Here is a 23,089-nt window from a genome sequence, read left to right as displayed (position 1 = left end):
TGTTGGTTTCCTAAATAAATAGCACTGTTGGATACTAGTCAGTGAAATAAAAGTTTTGGTATAACACAAATGATACCATATACAATATAAAGATACCATACAATATATATCCTCAATCATGTAATTTGAATACTAAATAATAATAAAAAAAGTGTATAATAAAAATTATTGGATATATACTCCAAAGTTACATCAAACACTACTAATCATGTTAATAATAATAATAATAATAATAAGGCAATACAAACTAATCATTTACCCTTTCCAAGATTAGACTCTTTTTTCTTTTTTATTCAACCACAATTTGCTTTTTAATTATGTATTTGCTTTTGAGTTGATATTATAAATATGGTATTTAAGAGGATTGTATTTTAATTAAAATATAATGGGTATAATTACTTAGAAGATAAATTAATAATATTGATTATTTATGTTATTTAATATTAATATCTCTGTATATAAAAAAATAACTAACAAAGTTGATATTATTTTGTTATATATGTGCTAGGATGTAAATGTTTCTTTAATAAAGGCCAACACAGGAACCACCAAGGCTAACAGAATTAATTCTTTCAATAGAACCAATGCGAATTGGGAGCTCAGAGCTCTTATTAAGGACTTAATTTCTCAAGTGCATGGCTGTGATTTAATTTAATTTGTACGACTTTGCTTTCTTTCCGTTGAGGAAACAAACAAACAGCTATCTTTCTATCTTTTTTCGCCTAATCTTAAGTACCCATTTCCTTTTTTTTTTTTCTCTACTCTTCTCAACGTTTTCAATGAAGGTTATGTTTCAAATGCACTTTTTTTTTTGGTGTAGTATGATTTGTTTTGATCATCATTCAATGGAACTTTCCTGTTTCATTGTTGTTGTTCTTGGTATTGTGATATTTGAGCTGCATTTTAATTTGATCAAAATGTGGATGCAGGGTGGAGTTGATCAGGCTATCTGAGTTTCTGGTTGTATTCGACATGTTTTGATGATTTTGGGATCAGAGGATGACTACCCGAATCCCAGAAACTGCTCAGGTGGCTTTATAATTTATAGTTGTACCATTCTTCATTCTTGTTTTTTATTCTTTCCAATATTTGTATGTATATACATATTTTCTGAAGAGATATATATATATATATATATTTTACATATCTATTTTTTCGGTTACATGGCGAGCTAGCTATTATAGTTTAGAAAATCAGACTTTGATAATAATAATTTACCCTTTTTTAATAATTTAGAAAGTTTGTTTGGTGAAAATGACCATCTGGGGTATCTGTGTTTAGGGTGATTATTGTGTTCCTCTTGGTGGTGGTGGTGTTGCTGCTCCAACTCCTCCTCCTCTGCCCAGTCCAGCTGAACAATTGCGTACTCGTGTTTGCAATACGGTAAAGACCATGTTTTCCCACTAGATTTTGGAGCTGAATTTAAATTATATCCATTGGTTTGTACTAGATTCTTGTTAGGCATCAACATTATCTTCTGTTGAATGTTATCATTGTTACCATATTAGCCAAAGTACCCATGTCTATTGTTGTTTCTTTTGGCATAGTATTTCGTTCAGACTCATTTATGTTGTACTCATCAATAGTAATTTTCATTGAATGACATCTTCATAAATTTGTGACAACTTTGATTATGATGGAGTTTATACTTCTTCTTCATAAATTCTTTAGCAGTTGGTTCATTAAGTCATTTGTTCCTAACACTATCGATTTTTGAAAATTCAGAAACTCTGTAATCTAAATCAATGTATTTTTTTTCCTTCAGGTTTTCAAGAGTGGACCACTCTTCATATCATCGAAAGGTCTGGTATACAAGTGATGTATATTGTTTCTACAGAAATGTAGAGAGGAATAAGTGAAGTACAGACTAGCGTTTATTTTTCATATAATAATAATGGCTAGTTTTTGTTGTTTATAAATGTTGTGTGGAATTGTTTAGTTTTACATGTCATACTATCCTCTCGACAGTTAATAAAAAAAGAATGTAAATTTCTTTTTCTGATCTTCTCCATGTAGGAATTGGATGGACATCCTGGAAGAAAAGGTGGTTTATCTTAACTCGTACCTCGTTGGTCTTTTTCAGGAGTGACCCGGTAAGCAGTGATTTTCTGGTAAAGATTGTATGCATGAATTTTCATGTACTTTGTGAGGACTTGAAAGGTTGTCTTGCAGTTCTTTACTTAATTGGGTAACCCCAAGAAAGTAGTAATTTGGTTGCACTGTGTTTTCTGTATGTAGCTTTCTTGCAATGAGTTTAGATACCCTTTTTGGTGGGACGATTATTACTGCAAGATCATTTGGAAGTGTAATTTTTTAATAAATAATAGTTCATATTTGAATACAGCGCATGTATATTATTTCCATGTCTAGAGTTATTGCCAAATTTGATCCAATTTCAGAACTGGGGATTAGATGAATGCTTGGAAATTACATATAATTTGATGAAAAAGTAAATAGAGCAAATGAAACTGGTTTAGTATGACAGTGCTTATGTTAAGTGGTATACTGTATTAACTATTATATTTATTCTCCCCCTCTGTTCCCACATTTTCTCTGGGTCTCCATACTTATTCCATTGTCAATATTCTAGATCTTTCATCTTTTGTTTATTTACATATCAGAGTGCTGTTCCTCAAAAGGGAAGTGAAGTGAATTTGACCCTTGGTGGTATTGACCTCAACAATTCAGGCAGGTTGGCTTGTAATTCTAAATTGGAAATATTTCTTCTCCTACGTCTCTTTTTACTGTTTGTCCCCTTTAAAATATATGGAGCAATTTACTAACATTTCTTTGTTAATTGTTCATTTCTCTAGTGTGGTTGTTAAAGCAGACAAAAAACTCTTGACCGTGCTCTTTCCTGATGGTCGTGATGGACGAGCTTTCACACTTAAGGTACTCCTCTCCTCCATGTGTTAGGTCTCTTCTAATGCCGCTGATATGCTTATTTGCCTTTTGAGGACATTTTCTCTCCATGTTTCTTGTAACCATTATTGTTTTAGTAAAGTTTGATTATTTCAAAGGGATTAGTTTGAACTCCGGACCTAATATGGAAACACAAAGTTTGTGTGTTTTTTCAGCATGATTCTGCTGCTGACTGCTTGTTTATCTTGGTGCTTCAGGCTGAAACTTCAGAGGATCTTAATGAGTGGAAGACAGCACTTGAGAGCGCTTTGGCACAAGCCCCAACTTCTGCTGCTCATGCGACGGGGCAAAATGGTATCTTCAGGAGTGATCAGATTGATTCAGTTGATGGTTCTTTGGACCAGTGTATGCTCTTCTTTTGTAGAGTGCTTTATATATGATTATAAAAATTGCATCTCGTTTCTCAATTCGGAAAAACCATTTTTCAAACAGACATAAAATAATTGAAGAAACAACACACAAGCATTATGGAACCAGTTTTTATTGTCTCCTCCAAAACCTATTTGTTGTCAGTCCGTTGACACATGTCAGAAGCTTTAAGTTTCTTTGTAACATTATCTTAATGAGAGTTACTATAAAAGACATGTCTGGAAAAAAAATGACAACTTTTAAGGACTGGTGTTTCATATTTTAAGTTTAATAAGGCAGCTAATTATTTCTTCTGTAGTTGAAGTACAAAGAAAATGTTGCTCTAAATATTGTGGTCTTTGTGCTCTGTTAAATATGATAATTTAAAGTTTCCTCTAAGTTCCCATATCTGTTGTCCACAAGGCTGAGTTATGGGCATGCAGTACTTGGTGGTAGTATTTTATGACTTTAATAAATTACTTATTTTGCTTCAACATTTACGTAGATGTTTTATTGTTATCATATTTATCTTTTTCAGCAACTGATAGACAATCAGTGAAATCTTCAGTTATTGGGAGGCCAATTTTGCTTGCCTTAGAAGATGCTGATGGAACACCATCTTTTTTGGAGAAAGCTCTTCAGTTTATTGAAGAGCATGGTGGGTTTTTCTGCCTCTCTCGTCTCGTCATAATGTTTTACTAATTTCTTATTCCATTCAATTCGATGTATTTTTTTCTTTCTTTCTTTGATTGTTTCTCATGCTTCTTGTAGTCTTCTTTGATTTTTGCTCGTTGATTGTTTCTCATGCTTCCTAGAGCCTTGTCTTTGTGCTCCTTTCTTTCTTTCTCTCGCTTCCTAGTGTTTTCTCTGAGCGTTTATCGAACAATTAGAGAAGTAGATACAAAAAAGTATACTATTATAGTAAAGTTCTGGTGGAGCTCAATTTTATTTCTATATCATTAGACAATTTTTTTGTGGATTTAGTGCCTTTTTGTCTTTCTCTTTCATGCTTCCCTTCTTTTTTATTATTTCTATTATTTATTTGGGTCAGCGTTGTAGATGTGACGAATCAACTATTAGTTTACATGTTCTTTGCTTCCACACTTTTTTTCCCCTTCTTGGTAATAATTGCCTAGCAAAACTTGGCATGACCCAGTGTTCTATTCATTTCATACTTGTCAAGTCAAAACTCTCTAAGGAATACTTCTGTTATTTTACCATTTGCAATGTTTAACTTCATGTTGTTATATTACAGTTGGAATGTTATATCTAAGGCCTTGTTGTTTATATGTTCTGACGCAGATATTTCTGTTATTAATTTACTTTTTACTTTAATGTATATATACTGAAAATTTGATTTAATATTAGCAGGAGTCAAAGTAGAAGGGATCTTGAGACAAGCTGCAGATGTTGATGATGTTGAACATCGAGTGCGGGAGTATGAGCAAGGTCAGTTTATTAGTAGATATATTTGCTTATGTTCATTTACTATGATTTGAAATGAATCCCTCAAATGTGTATCCTGTAGAATCTATTTTCTTAAGTCATGTTTTGAGCCCAATATGATTGTGCCATCTCAGCAAAGATCTTTACTTCTTTTATCTTTCTGATGGATCCATGGTACATATGCAGTATAATTGAGAATTATGTGAATGAAGGCATGAAGAAATAGGAGTTAATTATAATTTTGTTTTACTGTTTTTCATTCGTAGAATTTTTTATGTTAATTGAACTTATTGTTGATTTTGGTGCAAGTTAATCGTCATTATAATCTATGCTTATTGTTTCAAATGCTTTCTGATAATTTCTCAATGCATACTTTTCCTTTCTACTCTCAAATTAATCATTATTTTTCCTTTCCTTGTACAAATTAATAATTATTTTTCCTTTCCTTGTAATTTAGGAAAAAATGAGTTTTCTTCTGGGGAGGATGCACATATTGTTGCAGATTGTATTAAGGTATCTTTTTTCATTCCAAATATTTTTTTTTATTGTTTTTCATGAAGGTTATAAGATTACTCATTGCATGTTAATTTTGAATGTGTTGATGTGTTCAGCATGTCCTCCGAGAGTTGCCCTCTTCTCCAGTCCCAGCATCTTGCTGCAATGCTCTCCTTCAAGCATGTCGTAAGTTTTTATGAAGCTTCCTGTCTTTAAGGATACTTTTTTTTAAAAATAAAAAATGGGTGTTGTTTGGTAACACTTCAAAAAAAAATAGTAATTTAAAAATTAAACATAAAATATATTTGCTAACTCTATTTTTATTTATTATTTTTTTAAATTTTAATTAAAATTTATTAAATTTTAAATATAGAATTTTTTCACTTTCAAATTTTTTTTAAACAGCTTTCAATTTTTCCTTTCTTTTTTTTCTTCTCTTCTTCAAATCAACACCTTATATTGTTAAACAAAAAATAAAAATAAAATTTATCAAACGCGTTTATTATTTTTTATTTTTAAAAACAAAAAACAAAAATAGTTATCAAACATATTTTTATTTTTTAAAAATAAAGAAACAAAAATAAAATTATATTTCTATTTTTGTGTTTAAAAAATTCAAGAATAAAATTTTTACCAAACGGACCCTATGTTAGTGTAGCCAAAATTCATAGCTTGACTTTTCTATTACATGAGAAAAGGACTTGCTTCAAGAAGTATGGAGTACATATCAATTGTTACTGTCTCATCCAAGAATATTTGTTTATGCTAGAAGTTACTTTGAGAATTGTACAAAATGGTGAAGATAATTTTTATATTTTGTATTGTATTGAACATATATTTATATACAAACTAGAGAGCTATTCTAGGAAACTATAGGAAAATAAGAGATACTAAATAAATACAATTAATACTAATTTGACAGCTAATTCATACTATAACACTTCCCCTCAAGTTGGAGCATAAATCTTAATTATACCCAACTTGTTACAAAGATAGTCAATCCGAACCCCATTTAAAGCTTTCGTGAAGATGTCCCCTAGTTGTTCTCCCGTCTTCACATATCCTGTAGGGATCAAGCCTTGCTGAATTTTCTCGCTCACGAAATACATGATTAGATGCAATGTGAAGAGCAGCTTGGTTATCACACCACAATTTTAATGGTATTGAAGTTTTAAGTCTTACTTCAGTCAAGAGCTAATATATCCACATTATCTCACACAGACTGTGCCATAGCTCGATATTCTGACTCTGCACTGGATCATTATTTTTTCTTTAATGAAGTGGTGATCCACTTTTACATGCTTTGTTCTATCGTGGTGAACGAGATTATAAGCAATTCTGATGGTGAATTTATTGTCACAAAAGAGTTAAATGAGATCTTCATACTTTATCTTCAACTCTTCAAACAGTCTTTTTATCCAAATGGTTTCACACACTCCATGAGCCATAGCCTTGTACTTTGTTTCTCGATTGCTTCTTGCAACAACATACTCTTTTTACTTCACCAAGTTACCAAGTAACCCATAGGAGAGTACAATAACCAGAGGTGAACTTTCTATCATCGATTGAACCAGCCCAGTCAGCGTCTGTGAACATCACTCATTTTTTTTTGAATTATAGTCCTTTCCCTGGTGTTTGCTTCAAGTATCTCAAAATTCTATAGACAACATTAAGATGTCCTTGACAAGAATTATGCATATATTGGCTTACAAGACTTACAGCGAAGACAATGTCTAGTTGAGTGTGTGAAAGATAGATAAGCTTGCCAACTAGTTGCTGGTATCTTCCTTTGTCAACTGGATCTCCTTCGAACATTTTTGCTTTGCTCCCAAGTTCAATATGAGTTTTACTAGACTTGCTTCCTAGCATACCTGTTTCTTTCAAGAGGTCGAGAGTGTATTTTCTCTGAAACACGGAAATGCCCTTTTTGCTCCTTGCAAACTCCATACCCAGAAAATACTTTAATGCACCAAGGTCCTTAACCTCAAATTCCCTTGCCATCATTTTCTCGATTAGATTCATCTCTTTGATATCATCACCAATAATAATAATATCATTGACATAAACTATTAAGATGGTTACTTTTCCTTTCTCAGAGTGCTTAACAAACAAAGTATGACCAGTTTGTCCTTGAATGTACCCAAGATTCTTGACCACCTTTGAAAATGATCAAACCAAGCTCGAGGAGATTACTTTAAGCCATAGAGTGACTTGTTGAGTCTGCAGACAATATTCTTATTGAGAGTTTCTTCAACACTTGGGGGTTGTGACTCATGTAGAACTCCTCTTCAAGAACACCATTTAAAAATGCATTTTTTTTTACATGAAGCTAATGTAATTCCCAATCTAAGTTTGCTGCTAGTGAGAGCAAGACTCTGATGGTGTTGAGCTTGGCAACTGGAGCAAAGGTTTCAATGTAGTCAATTCCATAGGCCTGTGTAAATCTCTTGGCCACCAAACGTGCTTTGTATCGCTCGATAGAGCCATACTTAATAGTGAACACCCATTTGCACCCTACAATACTTTTATTGTGTGGCAATTCCACTAGGCTCCAAGTGTTATTTTGTTTAAGAGCTTCATCTTTTCAAGAACAACTGCTTTCCATTCGGGAACATCAAGAGCTTCTTCAATATTCCTGGGAATAAGAACACTTGACAAAATGGAGGTGAAAGCTTTGAATGAAGATGAAAAATTAGAATAAGAAATAAACTTGGAGATAGGATGTTGGGTACAAGACCTAGTCCATTTTCTCAATGCAATAAGGACATCTAGATTAGATAAGAATTTGAATGGTGGTTACTTGACACATTTGATGATGGAGGTCTTTCACCGGATCAGGCTCTTGACTGTGGTGAAGATTCATGACTTTGTTATTTCTTTGAGAGGCATTTCTTCTAGTGTAGACACGTAGCTCTTGTTGTTGATTCAACTCGGGAAGACTTGTCCTTGTTTCTATGATTGGTTCATGTTGGTTGTCTAGAGTAACATCAGATAGAACTTGAGTAGAAACAGGAATGACCGAATCATTGGGAAGAGAAAGAAGAGTAAAAACAGGGACAACTGAAATATTAGGAAGAGACAGAGAAGGAGTTGGAGTAGAAAATGGGACAACTTAAATATTAGGATGAGATGGAGAAGGAGTTGGAGTAGAAACAGGGACAACTGAAATGTTAGGACGAGACAGAGAAGGAGTTGGAGTAAGTTGATTCAGCAGTAACTCTAACTCTAGGGTGTCCCACGACCATTGAGCTTCTTGCGTTGGAGAAGGATGCTCCTCTGAACCGAGGGGGGCGGATAATACCAAGTATTTTAAAAAAAAAAACTAACATCACATGAGACATATATCCTTTTTGTGAGAGGACAATAACACCAATAGTCTTTTTGAGTTGGAGAATAGCCAATAAAAATTGACTTAATAGCCCTAGGGTCAAGTTTGTTGCGATCATGAGCATGTATATGGACAAAAGCGACACGACCAAAGGTTTTGATAGGAAGAGTATTATTAGAAACATGGGGATAAGATTGGTGAAGTACTGAGTATGGTGTTTGAAATTGAAGGGGACGACTTGGCAGACAATTGATAAGGTATGTGGTTGTTAAGTTAGCATCTCCCCAAAGATATTTTGGAACATTCATGGTAAACATGAGGGCACGAGCTACTTCCAACAGATGACGATTCTTTCTTTCTGCGACACCATTCTGTTGAGAGATATCAACACACGAACTTTGATGGATAATTCCACTCTATATAAGGTATGGTCCTAAAGTGGAATTAAAGTATTCTTTGCCATTAGCTGGTCTGAAATTGGGTTTGAATCATATGATGCAAATTTTGAAAGACTTGAACTTGAAAGGTCTCATATTTGTGTTTAAGAAGATAAACTCAAGTGATACGTGTGTGATCATCAGTGAATGTTATGAACTAGTGTTTAGCTTGAGAAGTGGTAACTTTGGAGAGTTCCCGTAAGTCACTATGGATTAGGGAGAATGGAGTTGTCAGAGTATGGGATTTTGGAGGAAAAAAACTTCGAGTGTGCTTTGCAAGTTGACAGATATCACAATGAGAAGAAACATAACTTTATTAGTAAATAACATGGAAAACAAATGTTTTAAATAAGAAAAACTTGGGTGGCCAAGTCTATAATGCCACAACATTATTTTTCTATTACTGGAAACATAAATAGAAGCAGAACTAAACATAAGAGGTTGGTGTCTTGATGAATGTGGACTCTGAAAGAGATAAAGTCCATCATGATCTTAACACTATCAATCATCCTCCCCGATGATAGTTCTTGAAATTGAAAAGAATTGGACACAAATTTAACAACACAGTGATTATCAAACGTAAGTTTGCAAACAGAAATCAAATTACACGTCAATGACGGAACATGAAGAACCGATTTAAGGAGAAGATAATGTACCATCAACAATTCGAATATTAGATTTAGTAGAACATGGAGTTTATGAATCAAATAAATGATGATGACTGGTCATATGGTCAGATGCACCGGAATCAATTATCCATGGTACTTGAGATGCTATTGAGGAAGATAAAGTAGAATAGCAATTACCAAAGTGAGCAACAGAACATGAACCTATATTGGGCAGAGGGCAAAGCGGAACCCAAAGAGGACTGATTGAGGAGTTTGTATAAGTGCTCAACTTATTCTTTGCCGAATGACGGTGGAGATGTATTGGCCGAAGTATTAGCATCACTGGTGGATTGAGTTTGAGATTGAATTTTTGAGAAAGAAGAGTTGGATGCAGCAGTCATGTTGGAGTAGATGACTGGAAGTGGTGCAGCAGATAAATCAATAGATGAAGCCTAAAAAATTGCCAGAAATCGACAGGAAGAGGTTGCTGACCTGAAAAGGAGAAAAAAAAATTGTGAAATGTACCGCTCGTACCATCGTGAACAATATATTTTTTCTGAGAAAAGGGCAGAAAGAAGAAGATTGAAAAAAAAAATCTAATGCTGAACTAACCGGGCTCTGATACTATCTAAAAAGACAATGAAGAAAATAATTCTCTTAATTTTTTGTGAGAAGAATAATATACAGGGCTGTACAGAATAAATGAGATAAATACCAATTCAACTAAATCATATAAACAAGGAAAGTACATAAAACTATACGTATACTACAGCTACAGCTATAATCAAATAATTATGATTTGATTTTATTATAATTTTGATTTCCTTAACATATATGTCTACATATACGTTTAATCCAAATTAATTCGCATACACCTTGGGCGATAGCTCTAAGTTCTGCTTCAGCACTACTTTGAGCAATCGCTGGATGTTTTTTACTCCTCCAAGTAACCAATTATACCTGTTTTGGGCTTCCGTTAATAATTTATATTTTTTGGGTTTTTAATTTTTGTAATGCTGTAAGTTGTCTCCATGAATTCAATTTCTTAGCATGTATATGTTGAAGTTCTAGCTGCACTGAATTTGGAAATTTCCAAAGGGATTATGAAACAATTTCCAGCACTGATTCTTATTTTCTTCTAACCATTAACCAATGATTAGGTACTGACCGTTGTCTTAGAGTCAATGCCATGCGAGCAGCATTATGTGATGCATTCCCCGAGCCAAATCGTCGCTTGTTACAAAGGTATTTGTCACTTCACTAGTTTATATCATTTGTTAGGTGATAATTTCATTTTTCTTCTCACTTCACTTCACTGAAAATTGTTTTTGTTTTTTATTGGCCACTAATTGATTTCTCGTAAAAATTTTCCCACCCTTTTCAGAATACTTGTAATGATGCGGAATGTGGCTTCTCACAAGGATGTAAATCGAATGAGCTGCTCAGCCGTGGCAGCTTGCATGGCGCCCTTACTTCTACGCCCCCTTCTAGCTGGTGATTGTGAAATTGAAAATGATTTTGATGTGGGTGGTGATGGGTCTATTCAACTTCTGCAAGCAGCTGCTGCAGCCAATCATGCACAAGCCATTGTTATAACTTTGTTGGACGAGTACGATAAAATATTTGGGGTAAAATATACTTTGTTCTTAAAGTGTTTCTGAGTTCTGTTACGTTTTCCTATTATTCTACCACTGACCTACATGCGCATTTGGTCATGTAACATCCTTTTTTGCAAAACTTTATCATCTCTGTTGAGAGCATGTCAGGCTCAATATGCAGCAAACATTCGAAGTGACTGCAAACTAAATTTAGAGTAAAAATCACTTATCAAAATTAGAAAAGTTATAAAATCTTAGGTTAAAACCTAAGACCTTAGAAGTATCTTTTACCAAAATGATGACGACAGTTTTGAACAATTTTATGTTTGGGAAGTTCTTTATCCATATGATTAATTACTTACTATTTCATCAATATGAGCTCCATAACCTGCATTTATTTTGCAGGAAGATTCTATGACACCTGAACCAAATACCGAATCAGAAGAGAGTGGAAGCGAGTCTGGGGAGGCAACTGACGATGATGAGTCTTATGAAGATGATGAAAATGATGATGCAACACAGGAGTCTGATGATGATCCTGAAAATGCTTCAAGTGAAATGTGTAGTGAAAGTGGTGATTCCGGAGACAGTGTTTTGCATAATGATAAGGTTATTTCTAATTTTCTGATTTATCATCTGCAACAAATCATACAAAGGTGTAAAAGAATAAGGATGGATATAATTACTCTTCTCTCTCTTTATATATATACTAGGTGCCAGCAATGTGCAAGTTGCTTAGTTTTTTTTACAAAATTTATTAATTATTTTTATTAAGTTTTATGATTGTCATATAAATTTTAAATAAATAAATAATGTTATATATTATAAAAGAATGACAGAAACATATTAAATTTTTTTAAACAAAAATATTGTCTATAATTTAAAAAAAAAACTGTTAAATCAAGAATATGTAAGATACACATTTTTTATATATAAGGATATGTGCATTCTAGTTTTAAAATTAAATAATATTTTTTAATTTTTTGTTTAGAAAAGAATACCTATGAATTTTAATATAATAAAATATTAAAAAAATTCTAAATTAAAACTATGAATTTAAAAAGTTTACTTAATCAAATTTTAATTATTTATTTAAAAATTTCTAAAGCCAACAAAATGTTAAATATAAATATATATTATTTAATTAATGGCTAGACAATTAAAATTAATAAATTTCTTATTAAAGAGAATAAATGACAAAAATAAGAAAATATGTATATTTATGTCATATTTCACTATTACATATATGTTTCATGACAAAATAAATAATTAATACAAGAAAGAATCAATTTAAGCATATAAATATTTTTTTGTTATAGTTTTGAAAACATAATTAGTAGAGTAATTTAAATATTTTAACATGAAATTTTAAACTCTGTGATGATAAATTATTATGGCTCATTTATTAGTTTTTTTTAAAAATTATTTACCATATTTAGATGACTAAAACTAACAATGTTAGGAAACAATAAAAAAGGAAGTGTTAAATCTAATGGAAAACAATAAATTCCGTTAAACTTTTTATAAATATATAAATGGAAAATTAATGGGTAGTGATTATTTTTAATCACTATCCATAGGTACTTTAGTTTTTTGGTACATAAATAAGTTGTAATTCTATTTGTTTACGTGATGGTGTATAATGTAGTTATAGAAGACGTGCTACAAATTTTTAGGAAATTTCGAATAATTTAAAATGTCGAAATGATGATTCAAACAGCTTGTTGCATGAATGCTTGTTTCAAAATTTATATGCACGTGCAACAAACTATTTGAATCATGGTTTTGACATACTAAATTAGCTGAAATTTTCTTAAAATTTGCGAGAGGTCTCCTATAACTACAATATACACGGTCATTAAAATAATTGCAACTTACTCGTATACTGAAAATATTAAAAGTACTTATGGTTAGTGATTAAAAACGAAAGTTTATTTTACCGCATGTTGATTTATTTGTTTGTTTGTTTGTTTTTTTTTAAATATTTTGATTTGATTCTGCCCCTTGTTTCATTCTATCCACTGCTATAAAGCTGTCATATATAAGTCTATAAAAATATGCATGCATTTTCTTATCTTTTGGTCTAATAAAACAACTATGCAATATTTTTTAACTACTTTAAAGATGCAGGAATGTCCTGACTCTGACTCAGGTCCAGACTCACCTGAAGTAGGTGATGACAGCAAACCTAAACAAAACTTGGTGACAAGTTTTTGTGAAACTTCCCCATCTCAATCTATTGTTCAATGCAACGCTAATGATCTTACTGAAAATAGTTATAGTTCAGTGGTAATGGCTAATGATCCGGGTGAAGTAGTAAGAGATATTTCTTCAGGAATGAGTTTAGCTCAGACATCAATTGCTACCTCATGGAGTCAGATATCCACAACAATATCCAGCGTACCAGAGCGTGGTGGACGGAATAGAACTTCATGGGGACGTACCTCTGTGAGTATATGTTTACAAGATGCTAATGTAACAGTTTGCACATTAGGCCTTTAGTTATGCTATTCTCCATGTTCTGTGTTTTGGAATGGTAATAAATATTGCTTGACTACGAGGATAATTGTCTTCTGCATAAATTACGCTAGCTTGATCCTAACACAGTACCTGTTTTCTTTTTGCACAATGTAGGGAAGAAAGAATCTTTCCATGGAATCCATTAATTATGGTACTGAAGATGAGTAAGTGATGCATCTACATATGTCTTCAACCATTTTTTTTTTGGATAAATTCATCTATAATTTGTTAAATTATTTCACATGATACATTGATTTTTGTGATCCGTAAAGTTAGATCTCAAGCATACTATTTTTATTTTTTAATATGAAGGGTTGAAGTCCAGAGACTTGAGGTCACTAAATCTGAGCTAGAACACAGAATTGCAGAAGAGGTAAGCATCTGTCCTCTTTCTTATGAACTTCTGTATCAAGTTTGGGTAGTTTTCATAATCAGGTCTTCTTTTTGTTATAGGTTAATCAGAATGCAGTTCTGAAAATAAATCTGGAAAGAAGGAAGACGAATTTGACTCAACATCGTCTAGCTCTTGAGCAAGATGTAATGGAGAATATTTTTCTTTATTCTTTTCCTACCAATTAAGAATAATTGCTGTCTCCTGGTTCTCTTGTTAAATGAAATTTTCATATAATGAAATAAGTTTGACTAGAAATTTGGAATTGCATATGAATTTACAGCTGTCATTGAACTAAATTACAAAAATTATTTCCTGCATTGAACTAAAAAACTCAGCTTGCCAGTTTATGATAGATATAATTCTTGTCTTTGAGAAGTGTTAATATTGATTTTTTCAGTGACAAATTATTGCATTGATGACGATAACTTATTGTTGTCAGTGGGAATTTAACGTACTTGTAGGTAGCAAGACTACAAGAACAGTTGCAGAAGGAGAGAGATCTAAGACTGGTTCTTGAGGCAGGACTTAAAATGTCTCATGGACCATTGCCCTATCTAGCTACTATTGATGAAAAGGTTAGTCTTTTTCTTTAAAGGGCATTATATACCATGAAATTTCTGGTCATGTACCAAAAATGTAACCTACAAATGTGCTAAAGACAAAAGCAGAGCTTGAAGAAATAGCCAAAGCAGAGGCAGATGTTGTCAATTTGAAGCAGAAACTTGATGATCTCGGAATGCAGCTTAATCAACAACGCGAACTACACCATGGATCTATCCCAAACGTTTGCAATCTAACACAAAATAATCAAGATTTTCAAACCAAATTGTATGTTTTCCCTCCTAGTTGGGATTCAAATCTCTTTGCCTCAACTTTATCTATGAATCCAACATAAAATACATGCTCAGATTTGAATTTTGAACCTTTATTTTTATCTGGTGCTTAGTTAAATTTTTGTTAACTAACAATGGATACAGGAAGGAAAAACAAAAAGACACTGAAGTCGTAGCCCCATCAAATTTTGAAAGGTCAAGAAATAAGGTAATTCTATGATTTTTCTTTTGAACAAAATTTTGATTGCTTACACTTGATTTATTACTATGATTTTTCTCTTACAAAATTAACTATTTCTTTATCGTTGGTATTTTCGTGTCTTGGGTGTAACCATTACGTTCTTGATGCAGTTTTTTCTAGTATCAGTTATTAACACCTAACCTCTTTTTGTTTTTCAGTAGTTAGTTGTTAGTTGTTAAAGGTAGTTAGTTAGTTGGTTTTCCTTTTCTTGATTCTGTTTTGTAATCAAACTCTCTGTCTATAAATAAAGACTTAGCTCTAATTGTTTGATCAGCTTTTGCTAAGCTGATCTCAATTAGCATTTTCATACTCTTTGTTCGTAGTGGTCCTGTGTCTCTACATGGTATCCGAGCCGTTGACTAACGTCAATGTCGTCTTCTACAACCGATCCTGCTCCTGCAACAATGGAGAATGCCACTACTTCCGCTGCTCCTCCAACTCAACCATGGAATCCGTTCTCCAACTCACTCACTTCTTCTCTCACTCTCAAACTCGATCGTCTAAACTTTCTGTCATGGAAATCTCAAGTGGTTCCAACTGTGATTGGCCACGATCTTGATGAGATTCTCTTCACTGGAGTTCCTCCACCCCAGAATCTTGTTACTGGAATACCAAATCCTGAGTATGCTCAATGGCGGAGGAAGGATCAGCTCTTACTTTCTTGGCCTCGCCCATCGATGACGGAGAGTATTCTTGCATCTGTTGCCAATTACAACACCTCCTTTGCTGTGTGGCAAGCTCTGGAACAGAAATTTGCTAGCCAAACCAAGGCTCGACGTCTTCAACTCAAGGGACAATTCTCCAACATTCAAAAGGGAAGTCTCTCTATTTCTGAGTTTGTTGACAAGATTCAATCTATTTCTGATGCTCTGAGTGTTGCTGGTTCCCCTGTTAATGATCAAGATTTAATTCTACAGCTCTTAAATGGTCTTGGACCAGAATTTGATTCTGTTGTCTCAGGTATTACGTCAAGAAGTGATGCCTTGACCATTGAAGAAGTTCCCTTGAAAGCAGACTGGAACATCACCAATCCATGTCTGATCTTGCTATCAAAATGCAAGCCAATCTTGCTTTTGGAAATGGCAGATGAGGTGGTGTTCGACCTTATGCCAACTCCAAGAATCCTCAACCTGAATTGTCTCAACCCTTCTCAGGTCGTGGTAGGGGTTATCCTCGATACAATCAACAAAGGGTCATCTGTCAAGTGTGCTTAAGAACAGGCCATACAACTCCAGTTTGTTACTATCGTTTTGACAAAAATTGGGTCGTTCCAAGGTCTAATCAACCTTCAGCAAGGGCTCATCTTACAGAGGTGGATTTTGAGTATGATCCTCAGGCCTACTCAACAACATTGGTTCAAGACTTTGGTGACGATTGTTCTTGGTATGCTGACACTGGGGCCACAGCTCATGTTACATTCGATTAAGCTAATCTTGAAACTCAGCAGCCTTACACTGGAACTGAGACTCTAGCAGTGGGTGATGGTAAGAAACTTCTCATTTCCCATGTTGGTCATTCTGCTCTTCCATCCTATAATCCACCTTGTCCTCTAAAATTACACTCTGTTTTACAAGTGCCTTCCATAACTAAGAATCTTGTCAGTGTTTCTAAACTTGTTGATGACAATGACATTTTTCTTGAATTTCATAAACACTGCTGTTTTGTTAAGGACAAGCAAACAGGTGCACTTCTCCTCAAAGGAAAGCGTAAGGATGGTCTGTACATGCTGAGTGATGGTTCAGTGAAATCCAATTCCTTTCTGCAGTGTCTTCTTGCTACTGAATCCAATTCAGTTCAAAGTCCAAATTGTATTTCTCAGTCTAGTAATTGTACTATCAATAATGTTGTATCTCATTGTACTGAATCATCTATCAATAAAGATAATTTCTTTTTTTCACTGCCTTCTGCATTTTATGCTTCCCCTTTTCATGATATCAATGTATGGCATTGCAAGTTAGGTCATCCATCCTTATCCACACTAAGCAAATTACTACCTAAATTGCCCCATACTGGATCCATCAAGACACTGCAATTTTGCAATGCCTGTCAGCAAGGCAAGAATCATAAACTACCATTTCCCTTATCCACAAGCCGTGCCAGTCAACCTCTTGAACTAATCCATACTGACCTTTGGGGACCCTCTCATATACAATCTAAAGATGGATTCAAATACTATATTCACTTTATAGATGATTTTAGCAGATTTACATGGATCTATCCTTTGTCCCTTAAGTCTCAAGCACTTGACATGTTCCTTCAGTTCAAAAGCATGGCTGAGAAACAATTTGGTTTGCCAATTAAAGGTGTTCAAGCTGATGGGGGAGGCGAATACACACCATTTAAGAGATTTCTAGCTGATCAAGGTATTATCTTTTCTCATCCTTGTCCTCGCACACATGAACAGAATGGTAGGGCAGAGAGGAAACACATGCATATTGTTGAGACAGGACTTACACTTCTTGCACAATCTAGCCTAGATTTTTCTTATTGGTGGCATGCTTTTCAATATGCAACCTTCACTATAAACAGGCTGCCTACTCCAACTCTCAACAATATCAGTCCCTTTGAGTGTTTGTTTGGTTCTTCACCAGATTATGCTATGATGAAACCATTTGGGTGTGCTTGTTTTCCACATCTCAGACCTTATCACTCTCATAAGATGAATTTCAGATCTGAACAATGTCTTTTCCTAGGGTATTCATCATATCACAAGGGTTATTTGTGTGAGAATGCTCAAGGAAGGATTTTTATTGCTAGAAATTTTGTCTTTAATGAAAGCCACTACCCTGGTGTTCTCTCTTTCAAAGCTACAGCTCAGGTACATTCTCAAACTACTAATGTTCCTACTACTAGCTTTACGACATCATGCTTTCAATCACATACTAATCCTGGTTCTTCTACTACTATGTTTCCCAATGGTACTGAGACAAATCAAGTCAATGCCACTCCATCCGAATCTCCATCTGTTCCTACTCAATTTCCTACCGCTGCACCCTTTCAGAGCTGTCCTTCCCTCACTACACCTCAACACCATATCCCTGACCCTGTCCCTGAAATACAAATAAACACAGCACCATCAAACACATCTCCTATTCCATTACCTACTCAAAATACAACTACCAATGCAGCAACTTTACCCCATCACACAAATGTCTCAATTGCCATACCACAGGTTCCTCTACAATCCAATCCAGGAAGTTCACTTGATGTTGCTACAAATCGAACTCACCTGATGAGAACCAGATCACAGAGTGGTATAGTCAAGCCAAAAGCATATATGGCCACAAAGCATCCTTTGCCAGAGTCCCTTCTCCCAACTGAACCCAAAAGTCTCAAAGATGCTTTACAGAATCCTCAGTGGCTTGCCTCCATGAAAAATGAATTTGGTGCTCTTAAATCTGCTGGAACTTGGACTCTTGTACCCTATACATTTGGTATGCATGTCATAGCTAACAAATGGGTGCACAGAGTAAAACTGAATGCTGATGGTACACTAGATCGATTCAAGTCAAGACTTGTGGCCAAAGGATACCTACAAACACAAGGGATAGATTACGAATAGACTTTTTCCCCTGTTGTAAAACCAGTAACAGTCAGGACTGTCCTTTCTTTGGCTGTCTCTCACAAGTGGTCTGTCAAACAACTTGATGTGAGCAATGCATTTCTTAATGGATCTCTAACTGAAACAGTGTACATGCGTCAACCCCCAGGGTTTGTTGATCCAGAAAGACCAGATCATGTGTGTCTTTTGCATAAAGCTATCTATGGTCTCAAACAAGCACCACGGGCTTGGAATGATAAGCTGAAAAATTGCCTCTTTCAGTGGGGTTTCACAGCATCAAAAGCTGATACCTCATTGTTTGTTTACAGCTCAGGAACTTCTCTAATCATTTTACTAGTGTATGTGGATGACATACTAGTAACAGGACCTGATTTGACTCTAATAAACAAGCTCACGTATGATCTCAACAAACATTTTTCACTTAAAGATCTAGGTGAAGTTCATTACTTCTTGGGGGTGGAAATTTTTCGAGATTCAACTGGTATGTACCTTTCTCAAACTAAGTATATCACTGATCTTCTTGTGAAGCTTCATATGGAAGGTGCAAAGAGTTCCCCTAATCCAACTAGTGCTGCCACTAAACTTTCCTTAGCTGAAGGTGAACCATTTTCAGACATGACACTATACAGAAGTACAATTGGAGCTCTACAGTACTTGTTACTAACAAGACCAGATGTGGCATTTATTGTAAATAAACTCAGTCAATTCATCAAGGCTCCTACTACTTGTCATTGGGAGGCTTGCAAACGGCTACTACGATATCTCAAAGGTACCATTTCAGAAGGCTTAGTCATTTGCCCTGCTACTAAAATGGTTCTAGAAAGTTACTCGGATGCGGATTGGGCGAGCTATATTGATGATCGACGCTCTACAGGTGGATATGTTGTTTTCTTGGGAGGAAATCTGATATCGTGGTCTTCTAAAAAGCAGCAAGTTGTTGCTCGTTCTAGTACTGAAAGCGAGTTCAGAGCATTAGCTAACACTGCTGCTGAACTAAAATGGATCACATCTTTGTTATCTGAGCTTAAAGTTCACATGAATCGATGTCCTGTGATATGGGTTGATAATCAAAGTGCTACTGCTCTTGCGGCTAATCCTATGTTTCATGCCCGTTCGAAGCACATTGAGATTAATTTACACTTTGTTTGTGATCAAATTGTGGCACAAAAGTTAGCAGTTCGTTTTGTCCCATCCATTGATCAAGTGGCAGACATACTTACAAAGTCCTTGTCTACAGAGAGACTTAACTACCTTAAATCCAAACTTCACATGGCTGTCTCCTTGTTTCGTTTGAGGGGGGATATTAACACCTAACCTCTTTCTGTTTTTCAGTAGTTAGTTGTTAGTTGTTAAAGGTAGTTAGTTAGTTGGTTTTCCTTTTCTTGATTCTGTTTTGTAATCAAACTCTCTGTCTATAAATAAAGACTTAGCTCTAATTGTTTGATCAGCTTTTGCTAAGCTGATCTCAATTAGCATTTTCATACTCTTTGTTCGTTGTGGTCCTGTGTCTCTACATCAGTAACCATGGAACAATGTTTTTGGTTGGAATTAGTAGATTGAGGATAGATGGTGTATTGTGGCCAAGGAATTATTATGCTTTGGAGTCATCAAGCTTAACTGATTATTCTATATGAGAAGTTTTAACTGCAGAATCTACATTCAGATTTTAGATGATACTTTAATAGCTAAACTAATGAAGTTTTATTCTTTTTATACTTGAATCCAGCAAACGGATTCATTTGATGGTGGATTGTGATATTTTGATGATCTTGAACTTGCCTTCGCCAATAGCCATAAGTGACTGCGTCATGATTGAGTTTCTAGTAAATATTTGCTAAGATTTTAGTTATAACTTATCATCATCCCAAACAACTTAAGTCACAGTTGACTATTTGACTCAAGTTGGAGATGTTTGGCGCATTTATGGAGGTTAAAAACTAAAGATGGATATTAGAGAAGATATGTTGAAGAATCAGGTGAGTCGTATGCATGTTAAAAAAGTGGATGTGGCAAGAGTAAATGTAGCTTTGAAAATACCTTCATACAAATGGGTTAGAGTTGATCCAGTTTGGTTTGAAATTTAACTGATGAAGGTTATTGTTTGTGAAATTTGTTAAAAGAAAACTATTGAACTATAATAGATTGGTTTCTATATCTTCATTGAAACTTCAATGTTATGGTGGAATAGGAGGCTCATTTAGGTGCCACAGAAAATGAGAATGAGAGGACGGTTGATTCTTCATCCTTAACAAATAAGCAGGCACAACAAAACCAGCAGCAGCGAGAGATATCTAGTACAAACTATCGATCTGTTGGGGTTTCAGCAGATCCATCTCCTGCAGAGCTATTCGCAGCCAAACGTTATACGCTTCCTAACTCAAAGAGGATTGGTACAAAGGGTGAGGTAGGTTTGTTGTATGTTATCTAGTTGACTTTAATTCTAGATTCACTGATCTTTGCTCCATAATATATCTAATTGCATTTTCTTCTTTCTTCTTGCATTAGTCAAAATATGCTTGGTATGGTTAGCTTCTTATATCACTCCAAAGGCTGCATGAGAAAGAACTAGACATTATTTTTTTAACACTTGTTCACCTGCAAAATAGGGAGTGAATTCAACGACTTCTGCACTATCAAAGTTGACCACCCGACTGAATTTTTTGAAGGAACGGCGGAGCCAAATTGCTACAGAACTCCAAAATATGGACAAAGGCCGAGGTTCATCACAGACTGTCCAAAATCCGGTTAAGGGTAGAAAAATGCCCCACAACAACCCAGAGAAAGGTCAAAGATCTGATGTCCAAGGAAACCCAAACCCCGAAAAAGGTATAGACTTAGATAATCCCGAATTGTTTCAGAACCTGGTGACTGAAGGCCAATCGCTTGAAAGTCCAGTTAAGATTAAAAAGGCAGAGAGTCATGTACCCAACTACACAGACAGAGCAAAATGATCAGATGTGCAAAACACACATCCTGGACAGAGGAAAGTCAGAAAACCATGTGTCTCTTAACCTGGATAAAGGTCGAGCTGTAGAAGGCCAACAACAATCGTTCATCACTTCAAGAACAAACACCAGATAAGAGGTGTTGTACAATCTCTCATTGGTTGTGTTTCTGATTTTCATGTCAGTCATTTGAAAAAGAAAAAAGAAAGAAAGTAGAGGATGTATGTAAAGTAGAGGTTGTATCTTCATTGGTCAGTTGTACAAAATCATCTCCTTCACTTGAGTGTAACCGAAATAAGTTTTGTCAGTTTAACTGCTATTTGTTTTGGTGGTTCAGCCTTGATGCAGAAGAAACTGGTAAACTGTATTATTGCACACATCTGTGGTTTAAGTGTATTATTTTTGAGACCCATAGACTCCATGTCACCCCTCTCATCTTATACAACCCCAATGAAATCAAAGCTACAAGGAACCTTTTGATAGTTGATGTGTTTATAAATTCAATTTGTCACCTTTTTTTTTTCAAAAAAAAAATATATATATTACAAACAACTGATAATTATTAGAGAAATTTGTGGTAAAATTCTCTAACTAGTTATTTTTGTAACACTTACCAATGTAAATTTTTTGACATCAATACTAATTAAATAGTTGATTTTGGTCAGCGTACTTAAGACCATCTACAATGAAAGATGCAAATTTTAGGCCAAATTTAGCATAAAAAATGAGTTATTGCTATATTTGACCAAATATTTGTAATTATCAATAATTCCTTTAATATTTATTGAGAATATAGAAAAATTAATTTTTTTATTAATCCAAATTGTGTATTCCAAGAAATAAAAAGAAATAAAAAAAGGGTATTTTTTCTTTCAAAAATATACTTTTTTTGGTGTTTTTTTAACTTTTTTACGGTCTCTGATTTTTTTTCTTCAAAAATACTACCTTAAGTTTTTGAAAAATATGTTTTTTTAAAGTTTTATATTTACAAAATTACGGTGTCAATGAAACAACTTAAAAGCAACAATAATACAACAACTAAACATTAACCCACTGCATGCTAACATGGTTTTTTTAAAAAAAAAATCAAAATATATATGAAAACAACTAAACAACAAATTGATATTAACACAACAATATAACACCTATATATAAACTTAAACAACTAAAAACCAACATTAAACAACAACCTCACAACAACACAATGAAACCCATTACACTTAAAAACAACACGACAACAACCTCACAACAACAACATTGAAAAAAATCCAGAACTTGCACCCAAACTTCACTACCCAACCAACCTTGAACCCAGAACCCCTAGCCTCATCCTCACCGAAGCCCCAAAATCGAGCCCAGGTGCATCGAGTCCAAAGCTCCGAGCATCCCTGTGATTCGCGACCCCGTCCAAG

The 23,089-nt window shown here is 34.4% G+C and overlaps 1 protein-coding gene across 1 annotated transcript; it reads left to right on the top strand.

The window, feature by feature from the left end:
- Positions 1-852: 852 nt before the first annotated feature.
- On the top strand, positions 853-22,133 carry LOC133805820 (rho GTPase-activating protein REN1-like). Its single transcript, XM_062243971.1, has 23 exons — positions 853-1,029; positions 1,282-1,383; positions 1,766-1,802; positions 2,017-2,093; positions 2,622-2,692; positions 2,814-2,892; positions 3,120-3,267; positions 3,809-3,928; positions 4,642-4,719; positions 5,174-5,229; positions 5,328-5,397; positions 10,745-10,829; positions 10,969-11,212; positions 11,588-11,920; positions 13,313-13,630; positions 13,817-13,866; positions 14,015-14,075; positions 14,156-14,239; positions 14,558-14,671; positions 14,755-14,924; positions 15,074-15,137; positions 20,921-21,136; positions 21,339-22,133. The coding sequence occupies exons 1-23, from the start codon at positions 1,000-1,002 to the stop codon at positions 21,681-21,683; spliced, it is 2,952 nt and encodes a 983-aa protein (XP_062099955.1). The 5' UTR covers positions 853-999; the 3' UTR covers positions 21,684-22,133.
- The last annotated feature ends 956 nt before the right edge of the window (positions 22,134-23,089 follow it).

The sequence above is a fragment of the Humulus lupulus genome, chromosome X (genome assembly GCF_963169125.1).
Source record: "Humulus lupulus chromosome X, drHumLupu1.1, whole genome shotgun sequence".
In the NCBI taxonomy this organism is placed as follows: Eukaryota; Viridiplantae; Streptophyta; class Magnoliopsida; order Rosales; family Cannabaceae; genus Humulus; species Humulus lupulus.
This window is presented reverse-complemented; position numbering and strand designations above follow the sequence as displayed.

Excerpts from the sequence above, each read along its gene's own strand:
- LOC133805820 (XM_062243971.1), top strand. The coding sequence starts at position 1,000 with ATGACTACCCGAATCCCAGAAACTGCTCAG. Across the intron at positions 1,384-1,765 it reads GTACTCGTGTTTGCAATACG|GTTTTCAAGAGTGGACCACT; the intron begins GTAAAGACCATG and ends TTTTTCCTTCAG. Across the intron at positions 1,803-2,016 it reads ACTCTTCATATCATCGAAAG|GAATTGGATGGACATCCTGG; the intron begins GTCTGGTATACA and ends TTCTCCATGTAG.